This window comes from Miniopterus schreibersii, assembly GCF_964146895.1.
Source record: "Miniopterus schreibersii genome assembly, chromosome: 16".
Taxonomy (NCBI): Eukaryota; Metazoa; Chordata; class Mammalia; order Chiroptera; family Miniopteridae; genus Miniopterus; species Miniopterus schreibersii.
In genome coordinates this window covers 44,019,737-44,047,558 of record NC_138116.1, presented here as the reverse complement: position 1 = coordinate 44,047,558, position 27,822 = coordinate 44,019,737, and the positions used below count along the sequence as shown (strand labels likewise).

The window sequence follows — 27,822 nt, the reverse complement described above, 5'->3', positions numbered from 1 at the left end:
CCCTCTGTCATCCCTGGGGCTGGGCTTTGGAGGACCAGGGCACTGGGTGTGGCCCTGTGGTCCTCATCTGTTCCTCTCTTCCCATCCCTCCAGGTGACACCCAGAAACACGCTTTCTGGGCCCGTGTCTGTGGCATCAATGCCATCCTTCTCATGTGTGTCAACGTCTTTTTCTATGCCTACTTCGCCTAATGCTGCCCCTGGACAGGAAGGCTGGGGCCCTCAGAACCTTGGGGCCCACCCCCTTTCCCTCATGAGGACACCAGGACCCAAAGAAGGGTGACCCCCTCACGGCTATATGGCGGGTCAGTGCCCAGGGACTGGCCCAGCCAGCAAAGCAGGAGCCCTGAAAAATTAGCAAGGAAATGGGGAAAAAGAATGTGATGGTGGAAAGAATGGCTTCAAAAATGGTGGAAAGAAAAGTGGATTTCAGTGGACATCCTTACACTGTATTACTGTTTTTATTTTGAGTGCGTGGGTCCAGGTCAGGAGCAGCACAATCTGCCAGAGCTCAGGGTCCGAAGGGTCTCAGGCCACCCCTGGACGGAGGGAGAGCCCCCCATAGTTCAGGCTTGCAGCCCCCTCCCTGGGCTCCTCCACTCTCCCATGTGCTCCTGGCTCCACAGGCGCCTCCTGCTCACTGCCCTCCCTGTTCACTGCCCTCCACCACCAGCCTGGCATTCAAAGCTGTTTTCCAGTTCCCCTCACTCTTCCAGCTCCCAAAGTTGCCCAGACTCTGGGCAGGTGTTACTTAGGAACCCCCTGCTGGGTGCACATTCCATGTGGACACCCTATCTTTTCTCAAGCTGGGGCCCCGCCCAGACTCCCCACCCCATTCTGGATGCTCCTGTACTTGAGTCCAGCACAGGCCCCATCTTCCCACTTGGCCTGTAGTTAGGACCCCCAGGCTCCCGGGGTCTGGGCAGAACCTGGGCCTGAACCGAGCCTCTTAGGTGGCTGTGTCCAGAGCTTGCCCTCTGGAGTTAGTCCATTTCAAGAAGCAGCTGCGTCCATTTCTTCCACCACCACAGCCCCTTTCCTCAGGGCCTCCAGCCCTTCCCCAAAGTACCTGTAGTGGGGTGAGGGTGTTGGATGTCCAAGTGGAGCCTGAAGTTATTGTGGGGCTATGGAAAAGTTGTCTCCACCTGGAGTCTGTCCAGTGAATCCAGGTCAACAGGTATTCTGAGCCCTTGCCTGTCCCTTACACCGAAGCCACCTCCCCAATAGCCAGAGCATCTCAAAGGCCCTTTTGAGGGAGGGGGCAGGCAGGCCCAGTGGGTGGTCAACCCAAGGTGAACCCACCCAAGCCCATGGATCTTAGGTTGAGCCCCTAATGGGTGGAACCTTCTCTGAGGATGGGGTCACTGATGGTTGGAGTGGGCTGGGTCTCTGCCAGCCCACCCTCTGATGTCACAAAGCTGGTGACCGACGGAAGGAGGCAGCAGGAAACCGCGGGAGCTCCCCCTGCCTGGCAGGCACTGGACATCATGCTGGCTGTGGGCACCTGGGGCAGTCCCAGTTCATGTGGAGCAGTGGGGGCTGGGTTGGGCATCCAGAGGCCATGCGCCTGTCCAAGGCCCTTGGCTGAGCCCCATGGGACCCAGAGGGGTGTCCATGGTCTCTCTCTGGACTGCAGTGTCCAGTGGACAGATGGTCTGCCAACTCTGGCCCCGGCCTTGCTCTGGTCAGAGGTGCACAGGCTGCACGTAGCTCCGCGGGAAGAAACCAATGTGCCCGCAGAACCGGCCTCGCCACCAGTGGGGGTCCAGGCGCTCGAGGACTTCGATGATGTCACCGCGGCGGAAGCTGAGCTGTGAGGGGTCCTGGGCCGAGAAGTCAAACTGGGCCTGGGCATAGCAGGCCCCATGTGACTGCAAGCGAAGGAAGTCGTTAGTGGCCCCAGGGGGGCCCTGACAAGAGAAGCGACCTACTGCCAGCTGGGAAGGGCACTTGTGCCTCAAGGCCAAGGTGAATGGCCACCCCCATGGGCCTAAGCTGCCTACCCTGGGCATCTGCCATACAAACACTGCACCTTCACAGAACAACACGACTATCCTGGGGCTGAGGTGCGCCCCCAGCCCCGGTTGTCCCTGAGGGGCTGTTCTTAAGTCCATGCCCCTCTTGGAGTCTCATCACTCTGGCTCTGCAACAGCCTTGATAACTTGTGACGCCAGGCCCTGTAGCCGCAAGAGCCACAGGGTCTTATAAACTGCAAAGTGATATGTAGCTAAGAACACAGTTGCCCTTGGCCAGGCTTTGAGAGGGAAGATGTCACCTCGAGCTGGTCCCAGCTCTCCTGGGTTCCAGTCCTATCTATGCCCCAAAGTGACCTTGGTTAAGGCCCTGCCCTCCGTGGGACTCAGTTTCCCCACCCTCAAATGGCATCTCGACGAGAGCGCTCTGCAGGCTCAGCCTGACGCATGACCGCTGTGCCCAGCACCCAGTGCCCGGCGCCCAGCACCCAGCGCTGCCTGCCCCGCCAGGGTCTCTGCTCCGGGCCTTTGGAATCTCATCCAGGACAGGCGATAGGATCAGCAGACAGGCTGTAATTAGCAGTGCTCTGCCCAGGAAGGAGGAGGCGGCATGGGTCCCGAGAGACTGAGCCAGCTCTGGAATCTCCCCACAGGACAGGCGATCCCAGGGCTGGGCCAGTGAGGTGGCAGGTGAGGGGGAGCTCTCAGCTGGCCCCCAGTTCCACCCTGGATCCCTCACGCTCTCCAAGGTCCGAGCTGGCCCAGGCAGCGAGGGGGAGGAGATGGAGGTCTGGGACACACAGGCCCAGAGGAGAGCTCACAGACGATCTGACCCCAGGGTCAGGTTGAGGAGGCTGAGCCTCCTGGTGGGACTGAGGGGGCACTATGGGGGTCTCCCGAGGCACTGCTTGACTCCCCTGGAGTATCAGACCCCAGGGCTCATCCTACTGGACAGAGAGGAAACTGAGGCCCAGTTGAGGGATGAACTGGCCCTGAGGTCACACCTGGCGAGGCAGCTGGGGCCCAGGAGCAGGGCAGGATGGGGCTGCTCCAGAGAAGTCCGTCAGCCCTCCTCAGGCCTCCACTATGGCCATGCTCCCTGTACCCTGTGCAGAGCCAAGTTCAACTGGGCTGTTGCAGGGCCTGACCTCCAGCCCCAGGCCTTGCTGACACCCCCCCTTCCAGGGAAAATAGCACACTGGGGTTAATAACCCCATTAGCTGGTGTTGTCATCCTAATGAGAGCTGTTCCTCGGGTCCCCTGATGAAAGGGCTGGCTGGCAAATTGCTGTTATTGTGAGGACAAGGGGTGGCCAACTCTCCCCCCCCACACACCCTGTGTCTGACCAGAACCTCACCCATACTTCCCACACCCCACCTAAGGCCAGCATCTCCAGAGCAGAAACCAGGACTGAGCCTACCCAGTTGGTAGCCTTCAATGAGTCACATCACTCTTCAAGCCTCAGCGTCCTCACCTGTACAATGGGGGCAATAAAGCTTCCAGTGCAAAGCCCAGTTCAGTATGCAGCACTCAGTAGGCTCAGTAGGTGCCAGTACATTCAGTAATTCAACAAACATTTATTGAGCACCTACTGTGTGCCATGCACTACTGAGAACAAGTTGCCCCATGGAACTTCCAGTCTGCTCCTTCCTTTATTCCCTTCTTGTCCCCAATGTTGCTTGTTTCACTGCCGTGCCCAGAACAGAACTGCACACTCTGGCCTGTCCCTCCTCCCGTGACATGGGGCTGCTAGGCAGGGAAGGGAGGCCAGGCGCCAGCTGGCCCTAGCAGGTGTCGTGGCCCAGGCTTTGCCCACCTACCTTGAGCAGGGGCTCTTCATCCCGCAGGAAGACCTGGCGCTTCTTGGCGATCGTGGTTGTGTGGTAGAAGTCGACCAGCTCATTGAGGGAGTTGAACTTCTCCTCCCACAGGAAGTACTTCCCCGAGGCCTCACGTAGCACCTTGAAATGCTGCACCTGGTCCCCATAGCTGGGGGAGAGGACCCATGGTCACCTGAGACAGGCCCACAGCAGCCAGGGACCACTCCCAGCCCACACAGCCCTGGGTCTTACCTTCTCCCCACCGTCTGGAACCCAGCCTTTCTTTTTCTTGGTGAGACCTGGACTCAGGAGAAGGTTCAGGTGGGGAGGGTAGTCCCAGGCCCCACTATCTGGCTTGATGTGAGACCTGGTGAGTACCCCTAGCAGTGGAGTATGGACTGAAGGGTGTGGACCCTGGACCAGGCCACTTTCTTGCTGTGTGACTTTAGGCAAATCACTTCTCTGAACCTCAGTTTCCTCATAATAATACCTCCCTCTGGGTAAGTGCTCGGAAAATGCTGACTGTGGCTCATCATTAAATGGGTTTCTCTGAGAGGTGATCAGACAGCATTTTCTCTCTTTAATGTCCCTGTCAGCCCTTGCAGTCACATTCTCCCTCCTGTCCCCTCCCAGCCCTTGCAGTCACTTGAGGAGTGAATTCTAAGGCCACCCTGACTCAGACCAAAGCCACTCAGTCTGAGAGGAGCTTAGGCATGTTGGATGCTTTGTGTCCTTCCCACCCACACCCACCTCAAGAACCGTCTATGGCTCCCCATTGCCCTTGAGATAAAATCTTAACACCTCAGACTCAAGATTTGACTCTGATTACATGTCCAGCCTCATTTCCTTAATATAATTTCTGAGGCCCTAGCCTTCGACCAGTCTTCCAGCCCACGACCACAAAATCCTCTCACATGCCTCTAGCCCAGCTAAGGACACAGCCTGCCTCTCCCAAACTGGCCAGGGGTGGAGCCTGCTCTGGCTTGGGCTGGCCGGAGGGACCTGCCCAGTGCCTTCCCACACAATGCATACTTCACACCAGGACAGGCCACACGGGATTGAGGCCAGAGGTGGTGCTGGTTTGGGTCAGGACAATGGGTAGCTCGACCCTTTGTGATTTCCTCCCTGCTTGGGGGTGGCCAGAAGGAACAAATAGGGCCCTTTTTACAATGGGGAAACTGAGGCCCTGAGTGCAGTCTTGACCTGCCCAGAGTCACACAGCAACAAAGTCTAGAGCTGGGCTATAGCTGAGCTCCTACATGCCAAGTGTCACTAAAGTGCTCCCTGACTGGCAGTCGTTGTATAACAGCACCAATGATACTGATTCCACTTGTGATGTCGATACCATCCCAGACCTTTCATTCCAAGTCCAGCCCTACTCCTCTGTGTTGCTACCTGGGCTGTGATTCCCCAGGCCTCCCTCTCCTGGCCTCTCTGCCTGGCCAAATCAAAGGCACCCTTCCCAGCTCTACAGTCAGCTCACTTCTCTGGGCCTCGGGGTCCTCACCTGCCCAATGGCGGGGCGGGGGCGCTGATGCACTCCCCACAGGGAGGTGAAGGAGGCTGTGCAGGTGCCACCAACATGGCTGCCCAGAGCCCACCTGGCCAGCCTGGCAGCCACAGGGGAGCACCAAAGAGCCCCAGGTCCCCACCAGGAAGAAGCCAGGTTAGGAAGTTGCCACAGGAGGGTGCGCTGTGTAGGGGGCTGGTGGGACTGACAGCTGGGAAAGCCTGGGGGCCTCTGGGCATGGTCAGGTGTGTGCACTGGGACAGAGGGTGGCCACTGGGGGGGAGATGGCCCCTGGGCCTCCTCAGCTATAGGCTGTGTTCTCATTTTGTTTGGGACTAAATGAGAAAGAAATACTGATCTGGAAATTCAATAGTAAAAAGGAAAAAAGTCTCAGGTTCTAAATTTAAATTTTGTTAAACAATTTTGGACACAGTGCATTTATAAGCCAGGGTTAGCCCACGGCCCAGTTCTGCTGGGCAGGTCATAATCCAAGCGTTTCCGGGGCCTGAGCAGGAGTGCGGTGTCTGTCACCCCAGCTGCCAAGGCCTGCTACTTTCTGCCCCATCCCTGCACCTATCATCCTGGGGCTGGTGTACTGCTCTGTTAAAAGTTTAAAATTAAAGATTTAAGATAAAGAATTGTTTAAGGTAAATACTGTGTGGTCTGGGGGGCAGAGGGCAAAGTAGGATTCCCCCATCCTGACCAAGTCAAGGGGTCCAAACCACACAGAACCTCTCTCTCCACCTTTAAACACACCTCCAGGCCTTTGCATATACTATTCCCTCTAAATGCTGCTTCAGTCAAACTTCTACTCAGATGTCAAGGCCCAGGTAAAATGGCCCAACCTCTGAGAGCTGCTTCAGACCTCCCAGCTGCAGTCAGAGACTTTGTGGGCTTCTCAGCCCTTGTACAGCCTTGTAACCAACTGCTCATAATGGCCTACATACTAGATACCGAAAGGGCAGGGAGGCAGGAGCAGTCCCCGAGGGTCTAGCCAGTTGGGAGAGGCTGGACTCGGGTCATGGAGTCTCATAACCCAAGGCTTAAGTGCTCATTGGGTGCTCTGAGCTGCGGTTTCAGCCCTCCCAAGAGTCTGGACCCTGAAGCAGGCCCAGTACCCGCTCTAGGATGTGTCCAGCTCTCAGGGTGACTCAGCTTCACACCGAGTCAGTTCCCACCACAGGACTGAGGTTACAAATGCCCAAGGCTCTGTGACCAGGTGGAGCAATGACCCCTGAATCCAAGACAAGGCCACTTGTGTGCCATCAGCAAGCATTGTTCTCAGGTGACCAGCTGTTTGTGTTGGCTGTGGACACACCTGTTCATGTCCCTGGGATGGAAAAGAGGGAGGGCACGTGGACAGTGCTCCTTCCCTGTCTGGCTTGAGGCTCCCAGAGGCCACAGACTTCCCTTGAAGCAGTCTCTGAGCCCAGTGAGTTTCTAGTGCCCTGTCCCTCCAAGTGACAGGTTTCTGGCTTTGGCTGTCGTGCGTCAGAGAAGTGTCAACCAGGCAGCAGTGAGGAGACCAACAGCCAGGCAGGCAAGAAGCCAGGAAATAGGTACCCCAGTGACTCCCTGCTGGGAAGGCAGGAGGCCCTGACTTGGTGCTGCCCCGAGGAGGAGCCTGGGGAGTGGGTGGCTCCTCTCCTCTGGGTAAGAGGGCAGACAAGGGTGTGGTAGGTTGAAAAAAGATCTCAACCTCAAATGACCACAACTTTGAACATTTTGGTGTTTGAAGGTTATCCTCAGGTACTTGGAAAGTTATTCAAAACAAAGCATTCTTGCCTCGGCCCATGTGGCTCAGAAAGGCTCCTGGTTAGATGCCCGGTCAGGGCACATGCCAGGGTTGCGGGCTCAATCCTGTGTAGAGGGTGTGCAGGAAGCAGCCAATTAATGTCTCGCTCCCACATCGATGTTTCTCTCTCCCTCTCCCTTCCTCTCTTGCTAAAAACAAAATCAACAAAACTGTTTTAAAAAAACAACAGAAAAGCATTCTCTGAGCATATAGGAGGGCCAGGGAGTAGAGAACAGGCGATGAGACGTGGGAAAGGGGCAAGAGACCCAGGAATTCTATAGCCTTCCAACCTGAGAATTCAAGAACTCTCAAGTCTGGGGAGCTTGCATGTTCCGGCCCCAGGTCTATGCATAGTATTCAGTAAAGGGAAGGTCTTGTCCCTTCTCCCACCTGGTACAAACTTCCTGTTCTGCAGTGAGGAGAGCAGGGCGGAGAGGAGAGGGGCCTGCCTGGAGCCAGGGGCAGCTGTGCTGGAAATGCCACGGCTGTGTGACTCCAGTGGGCCTCTGTTGCTGTGCCAGTCTCTGGTCTGATCAGTGACCACACCTGTCTGAGGCCAGGCAGGGCCACATACATCTGATGACCCCAAGGACTCCGTACCTGGGGCAGTCTCTCTCCCCAGCCACACTGTCTCCCAGACTACCCAGGCCCTCACCTGGGACTCTCACCAGGAACTTTTTTCCCTTTTTTCTGCCTGGTCTTGGCCTTAGCATTCCTTCAAGGAGTCTGAGAGCCCCTTAACCAGGGGTTGCCCTCTGTGGACTCCCCAGACCTCCCTCCCTCAGGCCCAGGGAAGCTGCAAGTAGGGGGAACTGAGTCTGAGTACAGATGACCCCTGAATGGGAGGGACGGCTTCAGTGCAGAAGCCCTGCTGGGTGAGCCACCCTGAGCCCCAAGAGGGAAGTGCAGCCAGAGGGGGTCTGAGCCTGGGCATGGAGCTGGTCCAGGACAGTGGACAGCGCCTAGGGCATGTGTGCATGTCCTGGCCTGTGTGTCCAGGTATCTGTCTCTGTTGTGTCGGGGCATGTGTGTGACTGTATGTGTGCATCCCTCTTTGAGCAGCCATGGCTGTATTTGTCTCTGTGTGTGACCCCCACACCCACCTACCCAGGAGGATGAGGGGCTGGGCTGGCTCCTGGGCTGTCCAGAAAGCCCCAAGGATGAAGTCAGGCCTGATGCTAGAAGCATCCAGTCCTGCCCAGCAGGACTTTCTGGCTTGGTGGCAGCTGCAGCAAAGGTGACAGTGGCAGCCCAGAGGATAAAAGACTGGGGTAACATCAGGAGCACCAGGACGGCCCTGGGCAGAGGCCTGGGTGCTAACTGCCCACGGGGTGGTCTCTGTTAGGCTTGGCCCTTCTCTAGATTGTTTTCCCATCTGTGTAAAGGGAGGGGTGGTACTTGTACTGCCGCAGGCTTCACGCCCAGGCTCAGACCCCCTCGGGCTGCACTTCCCTCTTGGGGCTCAGGGTGGCTTACCCAGCAGGGCTTCTGCAGTGAAGCTGTCCCTCCCCATTCAGGGGTCATCTGTACTCAGACTCAGTTCCCCCTACTTGCAGCTCCCCTGGGCCTGGGGGAGGGAGGTCTGGGGAGTCCACAGAGGGCAATCCCTGGAAATGGAATCAAACTGACCTTGGGAGGGGGCAGGTGGGGACAGACCCCTGCTGGGCCTTTGGGTCTTTGGGTCTCAGGGAAGGTGGGTGGAAGCGTGGAACAAGTCTGACAGGGCACAGGCAGACAATGGTCACCAGCTCTGCTATTCCTTACTATGTGATCTTGGGCAAGTTACGGCACCTCTCTGATCTTCAGTTGTTGTTTTTTACCTGAAAACTGTTTCTGGGATCAATTCCTCCCTGCCTTTGCATGTCTAAAACTGTGTCCCCCACTTCTTTCCTGCTTCATTTTCCCAAGAGTCTTTATCATCTTCCAAGATTTAGTATGGTTTACTAACCATTTATTGTCTGTCACCCCGGTAGAACATGAGAGCCTAAAGAACAGGAGCTTTGTTCTATTTTGTTTGTGGCTTAATCCCCAGCAGCTGGGCCAGGCCTGGTACACAGTAGGTGCTTGGTGTCCAGAGGAGCAGAGCAAATATGCGCATTGACTCCAGGCACCTCTAGCCTGACAGGAAGCAAAACACTTCACTTGGGGACAAATTGTCATTTGCAACAGAGGTGTCCACAGCAGCCTGGACTGAAGGGTGTGGCAAAAGTTACACAGTCCAGGCCTGGCACCCCAGCCAGCTCCGATGTGCTTCTGGAGGTGGCGGGGGGTAGCCCTTTGTAAACTCATAAAGGCCAGCCAGCCGTGGCCACTGTTGCTTCATGAGGCCCATAAACCCCACTTCTGACAGCTTTATGGGGCTTGGCCTGAGTGTACAGGAGATACCACGCACAGTGGGGTGAGAGTCCCCAAGAGCCACACCAGTGAGGACAGAAATGCCCTCACTCACAAGTCTGCACAGCCATCACTTTCCTGGACGGCCTTCGGGTGATTGTCTCCATGTTATAGATGAGGACTTTACTGCTGAGAGAGTGGGGTCTGCCAGGGATTACATAGCAGGTCCCAAGCAAAGCCAGAACAACAACTCGGCTCCCGCCTCCCCACACCACCCCCTTCTCTAATAGCCCTGGAGTCATGGGAAAGGGCCAGGAAGCACTGTGTGGACCTTGGAGGGTTACTATAATGACAATTGCTATAACTGGCATTTATTAAGCACTTACCATGTGCTAGGCGGCACACTTCACATAAATGTTCATTTTACAGAAGAGAAACTGAAGCTCAGGGGGTAACCTGCCCAGAGTTATACAGTCAGTAGGTACCAGAGCTGAGATTCTTGCTCAGAAGCCCACCCCTCACGGCCCACCTTCGTGTCTCTGCACACGCTCTTCCCTGTGCCTGGCACATCCTCTCCCCCTCTGTGCACCAAACTCCTACTCATGTTTCAGGTTCCATCCAGATGTCACCTCCTTCGCCATGCGGGATGGGTCTGCCGTCAGCGAGCTTCCCTCATTCACTCACTTATCGCGAACACCCCTAGGCCAGGCTGCGCCTGTTCCCCTCCACACTCCTTGGGTGTGACTCCTCTCCCTGCCAGGCCCCTCCTTGGTTGACGCAGGGCGACTAGGCTGAGGCGTCTGGGTGTGAACCCTGTCCGAGCCCTGCTGAGAGATGCCAGCAGAGGGCAGTGCAGGAGGCACTGCAGGGAAGTCCAGGCACCCTGATTTGTTAGCAGAGCAGGGAGAGTCCAGTGGGGGAGTTGGAGGGCCACCACCTCCTCTCAGCTCAGGCTTCAGAGGCTGTCCCAGTGAGTTCCCCGTGCCCCTGCTCTGCTGGGTGATCTTGGGCTTTGGAGCTAATTCCAGGTGCCATTCAAAGCCAGCCCAGCCCACCTGGTGGGCGCGATTCCCAGGAGATGACCTGGCCAGCCAGCACGTGGAAAAGAACCACTTCCTGCTTTTGCAGGAAACTGCGTGGGAGGTGACGGCAGGGTTTGGGAGGTGGGGAGGTGAGATGGGGGTACTCCAGAAGCTCACAACCATCCTGAGAGGGAGTCAGGGCCAGGAACTCACACTATCCCTCCCACCCCCACACCTACAGTTCTCCCATTTTTAATATGGAGAAGTAGAGGCTCGAAGAGGGTAAGAGCCGTTCCTGTCCCTCGGGATAACCAGGCTGTTCCCAGGGGAAAAGGGAAGTGAAGAAAGCAATGGCTGGTGACATAGTGTGGAGGTGATCAAGTTGAGCATAGCAATCCCCCAACGCAGGTGCCTCCAGGCCCAGACAGGGAGATCACCACCTCACAGAGTCCCAATGTACTGGTCACAGACCATCACGAGCTCTTTATGGAAGTGACAGCGAGCATGGCAAATGTCACAGAGCTTCCCACAGGGCCTGAGGGAGCCTGGAATGGATCAACTGGGCCACCTTTCTGCAAACGGGAGCCCTTGTATGGGTCACTTATTTGGAGCTGCCAAGGACACCATGAACCCTCCCTGTCCAAGTCTGTCTTTCTCTGCCTCATTGGGATTCCCTGGCCCCAGCCCCCAACCTCCCGTGTCGCGCCCCCCCCCCCCCGCCCCTACAGTCTCTGTTAACCATCAAAGGGGAAAAGGGAAGTGAAGAAAGCGATGGCTGGTGACATAGTGTGGAGGTGATCAAGTTGAGCATAGCAGTCCCCCAACGCAGGTGCCTCCAGGCCCAGACAGGGAGATCACCACCTCACAGGGTCCCAATGTACTGGTCACAGACCACCACGAGCTCTTTATGGAAGAGCTCGTTTATCCTTTGGAAAATCATCGAGCCATTGGCATGAACCAGCAATACACTGAGCAGCCACCACCGCCCAGAGGCCATGCTATGAGCTCCAGGATCTACCACTTGTCCCTTCCAACAGGCAGTTTGGCCACCCCAATACTTCCTGACAGTAAAAGCCAGCACAGTAGCACCTCCTCTATGTAGACTCTGTGCCCAGTGCCCTCAGCCACCCTAACAGTTGCTATCATTGGTGGTTCACACTTCACAGATTTATGCCACCCCCCCAACCCAGCCACTTTCCATCCCCTCAGCCCCAACCATAGTCCCACATGTCATCACCTCCCGCCTGGCTCCTCACTGGCCTCCCAGTATTCCTGCTTTTTTCTCACAGCAGCTAGAAGGATTGGCTAACAAATGGAAGCTAATACCTCCCCTGCCCAAAACCTTCCCATGGCTCCCTATCGTGCTGAGATAAAGCCGACCTCCTTGTCAGGACCGTGGGGCCCGGCTCTCTGACTGTAACCACCACCCCTGTCCCCCTTGCTCCCTTTGCTCTAGTCATGCCATCTCCTGGTGGGTTCCATGCATCCCAAGCACTTTTGCACCTCAGGGCCTCTGCATTTGCTGTCCTCTCTGACAGTTTCTCCTCCCAGGTCCTCCTTCCTGGGACGTGGACAGCCTCCACTTCCAGTTCAGAGATTTGCTCAAATGCCACCTCCTCAGAGAGGCTGTACTAGTATCCATTTGCTTTCTGTTCACTATCTCCCCTATTGAGACAGAAACCCACAAGGGCAGCAACTTTGGTTTTCTCACTGTCATTTCCCCAGTCCCTAGGATAGCCTGGCACAGGGCATGTAACTCAACGAGTATTCTAGATCCTACTGGCCCAGGTAAAGGGGAACAGAGTTTGCCACCACAAATTCTGGTTATTTTTAAGAAACAAAAGACTCAGGAGAAACCTCTGACATTTCCTCAAACTGCCTAAAAGAATTTAGATAGAGGACCTGCTCCGGGAAGTGGGCCGTCACCGTAGATAATTAGGGTTTAATATGAATGAGGTGTGAGAGACAGAGAGGAACTTGGCCAAAGCCCTCTCTGCATCCCATTGTTAAAGATGGCCCAGCAAACATTTATGTACCAGAGGTTTAGGTTTCCATTTCCATGTGAACTTCTCTCCTGCCCGTTGAAGTTCCAAACCACAACCTTCCTTTCTCTTTAGCTCAAGATGGCATGTAAGCCCTCACCGCCCCATCTGACTTCAGGTCCCATATGCTTCTGGAGCTCCCATACGTACACAGGTAATCACATTTGACTGTTTTCTCCTGTGGGCCTGTCTCATGCCATTTTAGTTATTTGACCAGCCAGAAGAACTAAGAGGGGAAAGAGGAGGAATTTTCCCCTTCTCACACAGACACCGGAGATAGGAACGACAGACCTGACCCCTTCACCCCCACTCCTGTGCCTGCTCCTAACCTCCAGGCTCAATCCCTCCATTGCCCCACGTGGCCTTTGGCACTGGGTTCTGTGCTGCCCGGAGGCTGCCACACCATGCCCGAGGAGCTGCCTTTCACAAAGCAGACACTCCTATACAGCCATCTTGCCTTAATGCCAGAGCACTATTCTTTTTTCCTTTTGTCTTTTTTAATATATCTTTATTGATTTCAGAGAGAGGAAGGGAGAGGGAGAGAGAGAGTTGAAACATCATTGATGAGAGAGTCATCATTGATTGGCTGCAAGCCCGCAACCCGGGCAAGTGTCCTGACCGGGAATCAAACCATGATCTCCTGTATCCTAGGTTGATGCTCAACCGCTGAGCCACGCCCGGCAGGCACCAGGCACTATTCTAATTGCTCTCAATATATTGACTCATTTATTCCTTAAAATAACTCATTTTACATGTGAGGAAACAAGCACAGAGAGGTTAAGTGGCTTGTCCAAGGTTAGGAAGTGGCAGAGCCAGAATCTGAACCCAAGCAGCCTGGCCCCAGGGTCCATCCCCTCAACTATGTCACAATATAGTTGAGAGGCAGGATAGTAAGAAGCTAGAAAAATTTCTTGGCAAGTGGAATGAGGAAACTGAGACAGACAGCTGAACAAACTGGCCCAGCAATTTACAGCAGATACAGAAGGTCACCTCCCCAGAGATAACATCTAGGCCTCGGTTATCTTTCAGCTCCAGGCCCAGAAAGCAGCAAAACCAGGTAGGAGAGACCACGACCAGCTGCACTGACTAATGACCCCCTGCCCTGGCGCCCACCAATCAGTGGAGACCACGACCCACCCAGAAAGAGGGCACCTAGAAAACTGATGAATATTCTATTAGATCCTCCCCTGGGACCGCCCCTAAACTCCCAGCCTTTAAAAACCCTCAAAACAGAGGCCCCAGCATGGGCTCTCTCTCCTGGGAGCAAGTCCATGCCTTTCCTTTCCCCCTCTACTTCTGCCACAGGCGTGCATCCCCTAAACCCTGAGGGGCCCCACAAGACTTGCAGTCAGGGAGCAATGGGCCGCAGCAGCTTGTCCCACGCTAACTGCCTGACCTGTCCTGTCTCTGAGGCCCCCTTTTCTCTGACTTCCCAGTGAGCCAAAGCAGCCCCACCTTGGTTCATTTCTTTCCTGTAACATTTCTAGGGAACCAAAGCAGCCCCACCTAGGCTGTCCTGTTGCTGCTTCTATCCTAGGCCCTTCCTGATTTCACTGTCCCCAGATTTAATAAACACACTCTCAAAATCACCTGGACTGCCCTAGCCGGTTTGGCTCAGTGGTCAGAGCATTGGCCCTCAGATTGAAGGGTCCCGGGTTTGATTCCAGCCAAGGGCACGTACCTCGGGTGCAGGTTTGATCCCTGGCCCTGGTAGGGGCACATGTGGGAGGCAACCAATTGATGTGTCTCTTTCACATCGATGTCTCCCCCCCCCTCTTCCCCCTCCTCCCCTTCCACTCTCACTGAAAAGCAATGGAAAATATATCCTTGGGTGAGGATTTAAAAAAAAAATCACCTGGGCTTGTTTTGTGAAATCTTTCCTGCAGGAAGCCCAGAACCCGCCCGCCGCCAGCCTTAGGCAGACCTGCTAAGGGCCAGGTCCCCTCTCCGGTAACAGCAGGACCCTGTCAGAAGTATACCCTGAAAACCTGCCCTAGTGCCTTGATGTCTCCTGTCCCCAGTCTTTCCCACACGTAAGCCACCGGCATCGTTCTTCCTCCCCTGATGAAAAGCCTTTGATGGTTCCTTACTAGCCATAGAATAATGTCCACACACCCCCCAGCCTGGCACTTGAGGCCTTGCAGTCAGCCCAAGACTGCTTTCCAAGCACATCCTTACTGCTCCCGGCCACACCCGGGGGGTGGTCCTTCCCTACCCCGCCGGTCGCTGCCGCCTCGGCCTGAGGCTGTTCGCGCTCGGACACAGCCCAGATGCTGCCTGCTGCCTGCCGCCCTGCCCCTGCCGAGGGTCACAACTCACTTCACCGAGATGGAGAACTCGCCTGGGGAGCTCTCGCTCTCCCTGATGAGGAAGGCGCCCAGGTAGTTGCGCTTCAGCAGAATCTCTTCGGCCAGCTGCCGGGAAATCCTGCCCGAGTACCACCTGCAGAGAGAGGGCACAGGCTGAAGGCAGTGACGAGGCCAGGCTGCATTCTCGGTGCCAGGTGCTCAACATCGCTGATCCTCATAGCGGGCCCAAAATGCATGAGATATGATTGCCCACATTTTACAGATGAGGAACCTGAGGCACAGAGCGGCGAAGGTTATGTGCTGTGGCAGGCAGGAGCTGGGAACCAATCCCAGCATTTTGGCTCCCAGGCCCAATCCCTTCCCACCATGCCGGGAAACACATACCACTAGGAAAACAGAAATATTAAAACTCAGTGAGCCTCCACCCAGCCAACCCCAGTTGAGCTTTTCCATTTTAGATGGTAGGGTCTTAAAAGTGAAAAAATAAATAAAATAAAATAAAAACGATGACAAAAACAAGAGCAGCTCTGATCTAGTGAGGAAGGATCTCATCCTATACCCATTTCACAGATGCACAGACTGAGGCCACCTGGACTTTTTCTCACAGGTACAAGTCCCTTGTCCTGCTAACCAAACAGAACTGGGCATACAGAAAGTGCCTGATAAATGCTTAGAGTCTTGCAAGGTTCCCACCGTCCCCAGGGTCTGAGAGTAAAAGGCTGGGGTCCAGCTTCTCTTTCAGCCTTGCCTGTCTGCCGCATGGCTCCGGGCAGTTCCTGCCCGTGCCCCAACCCCTGCCTACTTGGCCTCCTACCCTCGAAGGGTCCAGGTGGTCACTGACTGGCTTCCCAGCCCCAGGGTTTTAGCCTAGCCCCTTTATTGCCTGGGGAGGGGGTGGGAACTAAGGCCCAGAGCAGCCAAAGTCTCCCGGTGAGACCGCGGTGACCAAGGGCAGTGCCTGTACCCTCCATTTCCTTTAAAGCTTCCGTTCCCTCTTTCAGGGGATGCTTATGACTCTGAGCTTGGCCTGGGGCAGATGTGAGGCAGGACTTTTTCTGCTGTCTCAGGATGTTGATGAGCCCTCGAGCTGAGAGCAGAGGACGGCAGGTGCAGCCGCAGATGCTGGCGGTGTCCTGTCCATCTCCCCATTCCCCACTCGTGTCCCATGAGCCCTGTCGAATGCAAACACTGGGGCTTCTGCCCCAGGGCTTTTTCTGGTGACTAGCATACTTGGCCTGTGTGCTGAGCCCCTGGAACACTCTCAAGGGATGACTGAGGGAGCAGGTGGATACACAGCCAACCCTACCCCTGCCCTAAATACCCCGGGTGCTGGGCCATCCCCAGCCTGATGCGTGGGCAGCAATGTGGCACTAACACCCTAGTGGCTCCTTCCCTGCCCACTTCCCAACCAAAATAAAGCCCTGTCCTCACTTAACTTCAGGCACTGCTTCGGTGGGAGCTCACACCCTCAGGAGTGAGGTTCCAACCAAAGGCTGCCCCCAGGCTGCTGGAGCCTGGGCCCTCTCGCGGCGGGCGTCCCCAGGAGGGGAGGCGGCAAGTGGGAAGCTGAGCTGGAAGGCCCAGGAGACCACCTGGAGAGCTCAGCCTGGGTCTCTGGGGTTTGGGAGGCTCCTCGGCCAGAGGCTGAGCTGCCATGGAGGCCCTGGCTCTGGGGGCAGGGCAGGAGCTCCTCTGCCCGGAAGCCCCAGAAGCCCCGGCAGGACACAGGTGCAGGCCCTGCTGCGGGAGCAGGGCCCCAGCAGGCTCCAAGTGGGCGTTTCCTGAGGGCCTGGGTGTCTCCAAATAACCCACAAAACCCCACAGGAGGCATCAGTGTGTGGGTGGCTGTCACCCTCAAAAGGTGTTGCAACCGCACCCTCCAGGGAGGCTGGCCCTGCCCCCTCCAGGGGAGACGGGCTGGTCGTCTGATGGCACCTCCCTGGGTGTGGGGAAGCCAGCATTTCCCGCTGCCCCAGGGCCCAGCTCTCTCCACTGCCAGCTACTCCACTCCAGGCCACCTAGCCTAGTCCCCCATTTTACTGATGTGGAAACTAAGGCCCAGAGGTCAGGGATTCTCTGAAAGGTTGCACGGCAAGTCCCTGACCTTGGACTCTCCCCCAACCCCAGCTGCTCTCAAGGGCTCCCCCACCTCCCTTCCTGGTGAGCGTAGCCTGGGGCCCACAGCACCCCGCTGCAAATCCCACTCTGCTTCCTGCCAGCCATGCGACCCTAAACAAGCTACTCGACCTCTCTGTGCCTCTGTCCCTGTCCCAGCTCCCTGGCCCTCAGGAGAATGAGGGTGCTGCCACATGCCCTGTTGCCTGCGGCTGCGCTAGGAGCTGGCTCCCAGCCCTCCCCTGTACATCTCTCGGTCGGTCAGGCCCGCCTGCTGCCCTCCCTGGCAAACGTCTGCTCTAACTTCCAGGCCCAGAACACCATGCCCTTCCTCTGGGCAGTTCTCTTGACCCCCATTAGCCATGCAGCTGGGTCAGGTGCCTTTATGGCTGCTGCTCTGGGTACCTGGTCTGCATCATGCCTCCCCCAGGGGCTCCCTGGGCAGGCGGGGGTGATAGTGGGTTCTCAGGGAAAGAGTGGGCCTGGTGTAGGAACAAGGCTTTTGGGGAACCCAGCCCTCCCCCACCCCTGACTCCCCACTCCACACCCTGGGGCTTGATAGGCTGAGTCAGGCACTGAGCTGGAGTTTCCCCACTGCTATTTTGGGACCAGGGCAAGTACTGAGGTTAGCCAAGGACAAAACTGGGCATGGACTCAGGTGGGTAGGTTGGGGGCCTGACCCCCATTCCCACTCTGTCCCAGACCCAAGTGGCCAGAGCTGGCCCCAGGGGCATTGCGGACTGGACCCCTCCATGGCCCCCAGCTGGCCCGGTGTAATCCTGCCTCAACACCAGCATTGCCCAATAGGCCTGGCCCAGCTTTCTCCCCTCTGCTCAGGGCCTCTCAGCAGCCGTGGGCCCTGCAGGCCCGGTCTTTGCCAGGCACCTGGAGACCTCTCCCTGACTGGCAACCCACAGTGATGGCTCCCGCCTGTCCTCTGCTGGCCTGTAGATGCCTGGGGAGCTTGGCTTGTGGCCCTGGGCTGCATTCTCACCACCTCTCTCCCCTCATGCCCTTTACTGACAGAAAAAATTTAAGGCCAGAGGGGCAGACACCTGCCCAATCTCACACAGCCCTGGAACCAAGGGCTGCAGCCCAAGATGTCAGCTGGAGGCTGTAGCCTCTATGAGGGAGGCTGGGGGGCCTGGAGCTTAGGTGGAGTGCCCGGGGACTTGGGTGGAATGGGGCCTTCCCCAGCACATGAAGTTAGAGGTTGTGGCAGTTTTGGAAATAACTCATAGAAGACAAAGAGAAAATACTCTCAGGCCCCACCCTGGCCCGGCAGCTCCCTCCCCTTTCATCCCATAGCCACACAGACGTCATGACTCCCCGTCTGCCCCCTCCAGCCTGCCTGGCCTTGTCACTTGCCTCCATATCTGACCCAGTCCCCACCCCCCACCCCCCGCTCAAAGGCCTCCAGGGCTCCCCTCCACCCTGGGCCTGGCATTTGAGGCTCTCCTGCCAGTCCCACTGGCATGGGTTCTCCCTCATTGCTTTCCCTGTCCCCTCCTCCAGGAATGTCTTTCTCTTTTTCTACTTAGCTAACTCCTACACATCCTTCAAAACCTCACTCATTGCTACCTCTTCTGAGAAACCTGCCTTGGTTGGTTGCCTCAGTGCTGACTGCCTTCTCGTGTTGCACTTTCTGTTTTGTCCCTCCCACAGGACTGGGCTGCTCTGACCCCAACATCTCGTCATGTGTCTCCTGCACCATCCAGGCGAGGCCCCTGGGCTATGGCTAGTGTTTGGTGAATGACTGAATAAAAAGCTATATTTTGGAGCTAGCTTGGCCATCATTTCATGCATATATAGTTGGTTTTCCATAGATTCTTGGCCACTAAGGCCTATTCTGGGGCTGAGCCCTGCCCCTGCCATTCTCAGGGCAGCGGCTTTGGATGGCACCTGCTGAAAGCCTGACTCGGAGCTTCCCTAGGCCCCACACGTAAGTCCCATTTGGCCCTGATCTCAGGTTCTGCTTGGTCAATGTCCAGCTCTCCCATGCACCCAAAGGCAGAGCCCACAGTGTCTGCTCCCTGCACACCCCTCCACCCTTCCACTGCCACCCTGACTCCCCACCCTCACACAGGGCTGAGATGGCCTCTTAGAGAAAGCTCTAGAATCATGCATGGATTGGAGCCTCAGCCCTCCTTGTGCTATGGATAGGAGAGCTGAGGTACAGAGAGAGCAGAGACCTGCCCAAAGCCACACAGCAGCCAGTGGCCCAGCCAGCCGAGAGCCAAGGGCCCTCCTGTCCAGGGCTTTCCTGGACACTGTCTGGTGTCCCATGTCCTCAGTCTGTGGCCTGGGCTAGCTCTGACATGGTCACCACTCTGGGCAGGTCCTCACATTCCCATCCCCTGTCCCTGTTGGAACAGAGCCTGGGGGCCCCAGACAGATGGACAGAGGCTGGGAATGAGGAGGCTTCGTGCCGAGGGACACACCAGGCAGCGCAGCCACCTGGGTGGGCACATTCAGCTACAGGGGTGGGGGAGGGGGTGCCTTGAAGTCGCAGGGCTGGGGTGATGGCCACTCACGGGTGGGGCTTGACTCGGATGTAGTTCTTAGGAATAAAGCCCTCGGCGCCCCTGAGCTCAGCCTTGTACCAGTTCTGGTCGTCTTCCATGTTCAGGATCTGCAGACAGGAGAGACACGGCCACTCAGTCACCCAGGAGAGACGGCTATCACCTGCTGAGGGCCCAGTGCTTAAGTACCCTGAAGACTTCACCTGTTATCCCTGGGGCCCATTTCACAGTGGGGGGGGGGCTGCCCAAGGTCACAAAGACCCTGTCCAATTCCATAGTCCTGCTCGCTCCCTAGTCCCAGGATAGCCTGTCCCCAGGAGGGTCACAGCTCCCCTGGTGGGACTGGAGCTGGACTCTCAGGCTCTGCCACCAGATCCCCAAGAGACTGTGGGGTCTTTGGGGGCAAATCTGGGGTGCTTCTGTTCCTGGGTTGTGCCCCCAGGCATGGGGGTCCCACAGCATTCGTGCCCTGGGCACTAAGCCATGGGGTGCCGGTCAGAAGTCCCAAGGAGGTCAGGGAGCCTCAGCCTGAGCTCAGTGCCCAGTGGTGGTCACCTCGAGTCATTTGCATTTAAACAGCCCTTACAGTCTGAATTCAGGGGGGACGATTCAGTAGGAGGTGGTGGCAATCAGGCACTGGGAGCAGATAAGGAAGACCTCTGGGCTGGGCTGAGGCTGAGGCCTGGCCTGCTCAGGTCACGGGGCTCCCCATCCCTGGCATGAGGCCTCTGTAGCCCCACAGGTGGGCTGAGAGGAACCGAAACAGCCAGAGCTGGGGTGGGAGTGGCTGTGGGACAAGCGGGCCAGGCCTGCAGAATGGGTGCAGCATGAAGCTTGGGGCTCCCTCCTCCCTTCTCTGGGCAAGATTTCCACGCATCAGCCTGATTTTCATGCAGCCGTCTGAGGCCGTCACCACCCAAGGCTGTTTCACAGATGAGGAAACGGACCCGGAGAGGGGAAGCGAGCCGGGCCAACAGCGGGCGAGGCAGGGCCCTTACGGCCGGTGGGCGCCGGGCCGGTCTAAGGGAGACCCTGACCCGCCAGGTTTCACTCTCACGCTGCCTCCCCCTTGATCGCGGGACCCAAGCCTGGGAGGGCCTCTCTCCTGTTAGCCCTGCAGTGGGTCCCAACATTGGCTCAATCTTAGCGAGATATTTGCTGAGAGAAAATATTGGACAGAGGACAGCATCCCAAGTAGGGGCGCCGCGAGAGCAAAGGCTGGGGCAGGCGTGCGCGAAGGCGTCGCTCAGACAGCTGGGACTGGCTTCCGCGGGCGCAGGCCCGAGCCCGGCCCACACCAGCAGGCACCCCCTTGTCTGCCCGCCCAGCTCTGTTGAGTCCCTTCCTTCCTGCCCTGTCGCCAGGACAAGGTCAGCAGCCCCAGGGACGGACGGAAGCAGGTGGCTGACTCAGGAAAACTTTTGCTGAAAACAAAACGAAACAAAACAATTCTCCCAATTTATTAGAAAATGAAAGCCACAGATTCGAAGAAGAAGCCCTGAGCCTGGGGCTCCCTCCCTCTGCCTGGCCCTGGCTCTCCATGGCCGTGGCCTGTTTCCTCGCCGGTGCCGCGGGCATGTCTGCGGCCGCACTGAGAGCAGCGTGCCCCACGAGCTCAGGTCCAGTGCCGTGGGATGGAATCGATGGAATCTAATTGCTGCCTTGTTTCATGCCTTCCTACTGCCTCCTTCTGAGGGCCCAGAAATGTTCTCATTGTTTATATGAGCTGAATTCTTACTGTGAAAGTGGCTCAAAAGCCCAGGCCTCTGAGACTTGGGACTTCCCACGAGAGAGCGAGCTGCCCCACCCTGGCCTTCCCCTGAGCCTCTGCCCCCAGTGCCCTCCACCCAGGACGCTGTCCTACTCCACCGCGCCCTGAGCACCTGCTCTGTACTGCTCACCTGCTATCTACCCGGGCTGGGTTCTCACCATCTCTCTCCCCTCATGCTCTCCCTTTACTGACAGAAAGACTGCTATCTGCTCATCTGCTATTTACTGAGCACCTACTGTGTGCCAGGCACCATGCTAAGCTCTAGCAGTACAGCAGGGAACAAGGAGCTTACATTCTGGTGGGCAAAGGTGATAATACAAACAGGAGGACACCGGGGTTGGGGGTGGGGGCGGAGGAGGGTGCAGGAGGGATAAATGGTGACGGACGGAGGCTTGACTTGGGGTGGTGAACACACAATACAGCGTACAGATGATGTGAAATTGTGCACCTGAAACCTGTATAATTTTGTTAACCAGTGTCACCCCAATAAATTCAATAAAAAGGAAAAAACTTTTAAAAAAAGGAAAGAAACAATTCAACAAGGCAACAATGTAGTGGCCGGTGATCTGGAAAATATAACAGGGTACCATAGATGAAGGATCTCTGGTTGGGGGCAGGGAGATTTACAACAGGGGTCAGACACACCTCTCTGAGGAGGCAACACATGAGCTGAGATCCAAATTATAGGAGCCAGACATGAAAAGATGTGGAGGACAGTGTGCAAGGCAGAGGAAACAACCAGCAGTGCAAAGGCCCTGAGGTGGGTAGATATGAGATGCTGACAGGGAATGGCTGTGGGGCAGCAGGTAGGCGGAGCTCAGGGTTGCCTGTATGAGGTCTGAGGTGCCATTGGCCTTCCCCGTGGAGATGCCAAGATAGCCGTAGGCTTGTCGAGTCTGGGTCTTGGGGACCAGGTTATCTTTGGAGGGATGGTAGTGAAGCTACCACCCACTTCCCTCCTCCAGCCAGGAGCAGCAAGGTACTGTGCCTCTGGGAATGCCTGGCCCATCAGGGAGAGGGCTCTTGTTCCAGGGAAATGATGTTTGAGACCATTTGTCCAGAGCGAGTCAATATGCCACAGAGCTTTTCTCCAAGACTAGGGCTCAGATTTGTTCACTGTGGGCTCCCAGAGGCTGGGGGGGGGGGGGGGAGAGGTGTCTGGTGGGCACTGCTGTGGCAGGGCCTGGTCCACAGCCAGCGTTCAGGAAAGCTCACGGAATGAGTGAAAGGGTCAGGTCGTGGAGATCAGACTCCAGCTCAGCACTGCTCAGAAAGGGCTGGCCACCAGGCCCACACACTGTGGCCCTGACCAGGAGAGGAAGAGGGGACATAGTCACATTTTTATTGTTACAGGAAGCAGGCCCTGGACTAGTGCGGGGTGGGTAAGGCACCTCAGGAACAAAATTTAAGGGAGCTACAAAAAACTCAGGAGTCAAGATAAATAGTATTTTAAGACAATATGTTATAAAAATAAGAATTAATGCACAAACTCTGAGTATGATCTTATTAAGTATGATCTTATTAATAATAATGTATCAGTATTGATGTTCAATGTAATGAATGCACCATGCTAACAGTGCAAGATGTTCCCAACAGGGGAACCAGGTGCAGGGCAGATGGGTAGCCCTCTGTACTATCTTCTTGATTTTCTGTAAATCTAAAACTGCTCTAAAAAATAAAGCATATTTTTAAATGAATGCAAAAAAGATATCCATCCAAACCTGAAATAAAGGCAGGATTTGGCCTGTGCAACCTTGAGAGTGAGAGCCCACCTCCTCACGGCCACCTCCTGGCATCCGCAATTGTTCGCTCATCAGGACATTTCTTTCTAGTCTTTTTTCCAGGCACAAACCCAGTGTGTGAATGTCAGTTTTCCCTCCACAAAATTAATATTTATTGATTACTTGTCTAGAGTTGACTCTGTATACAAACATTTGCATTCTGCTTTTTTGCCACTTAACATTGCCTCATGAGCACGCTTATGTCATTAAACACTCTCCACTAGCACCTCTAGGGCTGTATGACGTTTTGTGCCGTCACCGAGCAGGTAGTCTGGGTTGACTCCGCATAGCACTGCCCCTCCCCGCTTGTCCACTGTCCTCCCGGCACTGTCTCCACCTGGCAAGCTCTCCATCTCCCTTACTTACCTGGCCTGTGCCCCTGTCCGGCCCAGCATACCAGCTGCACGAGCACTGGCTGGGTCTGCTTTCGCCCTGCTGAGTCTCGGAGGCCAGGCCTAGGCACGCTGCGCGCTCCAGGAGCCCTTCGTGGGTGAACTCACGGGCCTCTCGGATTACATCTCAGTTTCCCAGAAGCAGAATTCTGGGCCCCAGGGCATGAGATTTTTATATGGTTCCCAAATACCCTTCAAAATGATTGTGTCACTTTACCTGTCCACCACCCACATGGAAAAGTGCCCATCTTCCCACACCCTCAACAATCTTGGAGATACTTTTTAAGATAGAGTTTTGCTGATCTGGCTAATGGAAACTGGCTTGCTTTAAATTGTACATCTTTTGTTATTGGTGAGACTGGGCACATGCCTGAATTGCTTCTTTGGCAATGTTCCTCCTTTTTTTTGGCCCATTTTTTTATTATGCTGTTTGATTTATAAGAGCTCTCATATAAAGAACATTAATATTTTGACATATTTTCTTAGTTTAAGCCACCTCTATTTCTTACCCAGTCGACTGCAACAGCTCCTTGCTGCTTCTGTTCCTGCCCCTTTGTTATCTTTTTAAAACATCACTGGTGAAACCCCTCAGTGAGCACGCCTCATACTCACAACGCCATCCAGACCCTTCACAGGTCCTGCCTCCCGCCTGCCTCCCAGCCTCGCCCTCACCACCTCCTTCCCGCTCACTGCTCTTCAGTCACAGACTGGTCTTTCAGTTCCTCACACATACTAGCAGGGTCCTGCCTCAGGGACTTTGTACCAGAGGTTCCCCGGCCCAGAGCTCTCAGTTATTTGCATGACTGCTTCCTGCTCATCCTCAGGGTCTCAGCTCAGACGTCATGTCTTTTGAGAGACTGTCCTGACAACCCACGGCCACTGTGCATTCCCACCCCCTATGTGGATTTCTTCAGTCCACTTAGCACCTCCAGGTGTCACGTACCCTCCGGAATGAGCCCCAGGAGGGCAAGGACTTTGCTTTTTTATTGCTGCATCCTGCACACTTGGAACCATGCCTGGTACAGAGCAGGGGCTCAGCAGCTCAACAGAGAAGAATGCGGTTGCCAGAGGCAGAGTGTAGGGCGGGGGAAATGGGCGAAGGGGTCAAAAGGTACAAATTCCGGTTATAAGATAAATAAGTTCTGGAGATGTGATGTGCAGCATGGTGACTACACTTAATAACACTGTACCACATATTTGAAAGTTGCTAAGAGAGTAGATCTTAAGTTCTCATCAAGGCCCGGCCGGCGTGGCTCAGCGGTTGAGCGTCGACCTAGGATGCAGGAGATGAGGTTCGATTCCCGGTCAGGGCACATGCCCGGGTTGTGGGCTCCGTCCCTGGTTGGGGGCGTGCAGGAGGCAGCAGATCAATGACTCTCTCATCACTGATGTTTCTCTCTCTCCCTCGCCCTGTCTCTCTGAAATCAATAAAATACTTAAAAAAAAGCTCTCATCAAGAGACAAAAATGTAACTGTGTGAGGTGATGGATGTTAATTTAACTAAACTCATTGTGGCAATCATTTCGTAATACAGACTCTATCAAATGATTATGTTGTACTCCTTAAATAAATGCCATCTTATATGTCAATTATATCTCAATAAAACCAGAAAAAATAGCTCAACAAGTGTTTGTGGAACAAATAAAGGAAAAGACAGCCCCTCCTACTGCCTTCACTCCTCCATCGTTTTCTGAGCTTGAAAGTCCCTTCCTCGGCCTCCCCCACAGGAGGTGCAAGTCCCACTGGAAGGGTGCCCCGTTTCTGCTAACAGTTTAGTCCGTCTTCCCTTCCTTCCTTTCTTCCTTCGACATTTCCCTTGTCTTACTGGAAGCCTACTATGCGCCAGGCACCGCCCTGTGTCCTGCGGCTCCAGCGTGATTCCCTGCCCTCATGGGCTCACTCCTTCCTTAGCAGCCAGAACCTGTTAGAAGCAAATGCACCAGGCTGGCTAACAGCAAAGGTTAGTGGAAAATGACTAACCCTGGGGTAGGAAAGGTGGGCACAGGAGTCTGGGGAGCAGTGGGATGTTACAGTCTTTACAGTGGCCTTGGGAACCCCCCTGATCCACCCTCTCCACTGCTGGCCAATCACTCTGAGCCTCGGTTGGAGCCCATCGCCCGCCCCACTTCTATTTCCTGGCTGTTCCACTCCCTCTCAAGCCTCAAATCTGGGTTTAGAGACCTCAGGCTGCTCTCAGATTGATAAACAAGGCCTCTGCACTAGACTGGTGCTCACAGACAGTGCCTAGACCACCCTGAGACTAGGCCTGCTTTTGTCCCCATCTGGCCACATGTCCTTGGGGCCACCACCCAGCAGCCCAGGTGTACACAGGTACCGGCATCCTGGAATAGAAAAGGGGGGAGGGATCCCTCAAGGGGACATGGTTCCTTCTGGGAAACATGGTTCCTTTTGAGTCTCCCCTTGAGGGACCTCCCAGCCCAGTCCATTCAGTCTCACAGGGGACAGACAGTTTCAGAGTCAAAGGACATATGTTCAAATTGGACCCCATACTAAGCAAGTCATGTCACCTCCCTGTGCCTCAGTTTAGTCACCTGTGAAATGGGAGCACCGATCCTCCCACTTCAGCAGCTTTAATGGATCCCAGGTACATGGCTAAGCTTGGGATTGGCTATAGCAGGGTGGCAGCAAATGGGAGTTCCAGTCCCTTCTTGTGCTTGAAGCTTTGGTCCAAGAGTAGGACCCAGGGCTCAAAGTGGAGGGACATCTAGTCAAATGCCCACTGCTCCGGTGCAAAGACCCAGGCCCAGGGAGGGCAGTGACTTTCTCAACTAGTGGCAGCTCCCATGCCTAAGTCTTCACGTGGCCACTCCTGAACCAGCCCCCAAGCAATGTTGCAAGTGAAGACATTTCCAGAGAGCGACCCCGCAGGCCCTTCTGCCTAGACCACCCTGGGAAAGCAGACGTCCACTAAAAAGGCCTAGACAAGAAGACGTGAGCTGTGGTCAGACCTTTTTCCCTTTCTCCATGCTGCTGGGAAGCTCATTCTTAACACTTAAATCAGAGCTATTTTCACCCCAGTAGGTTAATGTGTGTACTTATTACTTTTCTAAGAACTTCCTCCTTTCCTTCTTGTGCCCCCCCCCCCGCGCCCCCTCTTGTTTCAGCAACTGTTTGCGCAAATTCTTCCCTGGGAAATTGGGTGTTGAACCAACTTCTGCCAGGCACTGTGCTAATGACTCCTTGAATCCTCACAATGGCCCCCAAAGGAAGGATCATTAATGACCTCCCCATCTCTTAGATGGGGAGACTGAGGCTCAGAGGGAAGGGACGGCTTGTCCTGACCCACCGAGCTGATAACTGGAGAAGCTGGGCCTGTCCTCCTCCCAAAACTGACCTCTTTTGGGGGGGCTGTCCTCGGCGCCTGGTTCTTAACCTCCCCATCCCATGGGAGGCCCACTCAGCCCACTCTGGCCATCCTACCTTGAGTGTGTCCCCCTTGTTGAAGGCCAGTTCGTCACTCTCTGTGGCTTGGAAACTGTACAGGGCCACGGACTCCATCCTGCTGTCCCTGAGCCCCGCAGCTGGGCTCCGAGTGGGGCTGGCAGCTTCCTGCTTCCTCTGCAGTCGAGGACTGTCTTCCTTTGTTTTGAGAGCGGGTTTTCTTTTGAAGCCGAGACTGAAACTGCCCCTGACAGGGAGAAACAGGAAGCAGAGACATGTCAGGGAGTGGGGGGGTTGCGGGGAGGGGCAGGCCCGGCCCACCTTCCACCCCAGAGGCCAGGCACAGCCCTTGGGGAGTCTCCAGGCAGCCCTGGGGGTGGGTCTCTCTCTTTGTACCCATGTTACAGATGATAAAACTGAGGTCTCCAGTGGCCATCCTGCCAGCTCAGGCCTGCATCTTGTGGTTCCAACCACTCCCTCTACTTTGCCAATCTGTCTGCCACATTTTCTAAACTCCAATGCTCCCATGATTCCCCAATGCCCATTACATCAACCCCAAGCTCTTTTCCTGGCATTCAAGGCCCTTCCAAGTCCTGCTCCCGTGCACCACCACACACCTCTCCAGACTTGTACTTTGCTATTCACTCTCCCTTTAAACAGACACCGGGCTCAGCCCCACTGGGGGACACACCGGCACACTCCATCGCATTGCCCAGGCGTCTGCGCATGCATGTCCCTCTCCTGCTGCTCTCTCCTCCTTCTCCTCCCAGGAGGCTCCATTCATCTATCCAAGCCCCGCTCAGGAACACGGGGCACCTTCAGTGGCACAGAGAGCCTATGGTGAAAAAGAACCGGGGGGAAAAATAGACATAGTTATTAAAAACAACAACAAAAAACCAAGAACCGCAAGTAAACCTTGACCCTTGCTCCGAGGTCTGTTCTAACAGTGGTGTGGGTGTAGCGATTCTGACACGCTTGGGTGGGGGCCGTGGGAGAGCGCAGCGCTGCTGTCTCCGGGAGGGGCAGGAGACACCG

At 55.6% G+C, this 27,822-nt stretch overlaps 2 protein-coding genes across 8 annotated transcripts in view; one reads left to right on the top strand and one right to left on the bottom strand.

Annotated features, from left to right (window-relative positions):
• SLC5A10 (solute carrier family 5 member 10) overlaps positions 1-444 on the top strand; it is a 66,538-nt gene extending 66,094 nt beyond the window's left edge. For 6 of the 7 annotated variants that reach the window (XM_081162916.1, XM_081162921.1, XM_081162920.1 and 3 more), the window contains one exon: positions 94-443. In XM_081162916.1, the coding sequence (XP_081019042.1) occupies positions 94-191 (98 nt within the window). In that variant the 3' untranslated portion in view covers positions 192-443. Of the gene's footprint in view, positions 1-93 lie in introns of all 7 variants that reach the window. The other variant, XM_081162918.1, reaches the window with a different exon arrangement.
• GRAP (GRB2 related adaptor protein) lies at positions 444-27,039 on the bottom strand. The gene is made up of 5 exons (XM_081162922.1): positions 26,827-27,039; positions 19,454-19,551; positions 14,815-14,937; positions 3,793-3,961; positions 444-1,870 (listed from the first exon to the last, which is right to left on the bottom strand). Exons 1-5 carry the CDS (start codon positions 26,902-26,904, stop codon positions 1,685-1,687), a joined length of 654 nt encoding a protein of 217 aa, XP_081019048.1. The 5' UTR covers positions 26,905-27,039; the 3' UTR covers positions 444-1,684.
• Between the last annotated feature and the right edge of the window lie 783 nt (positions 27,040-27,822).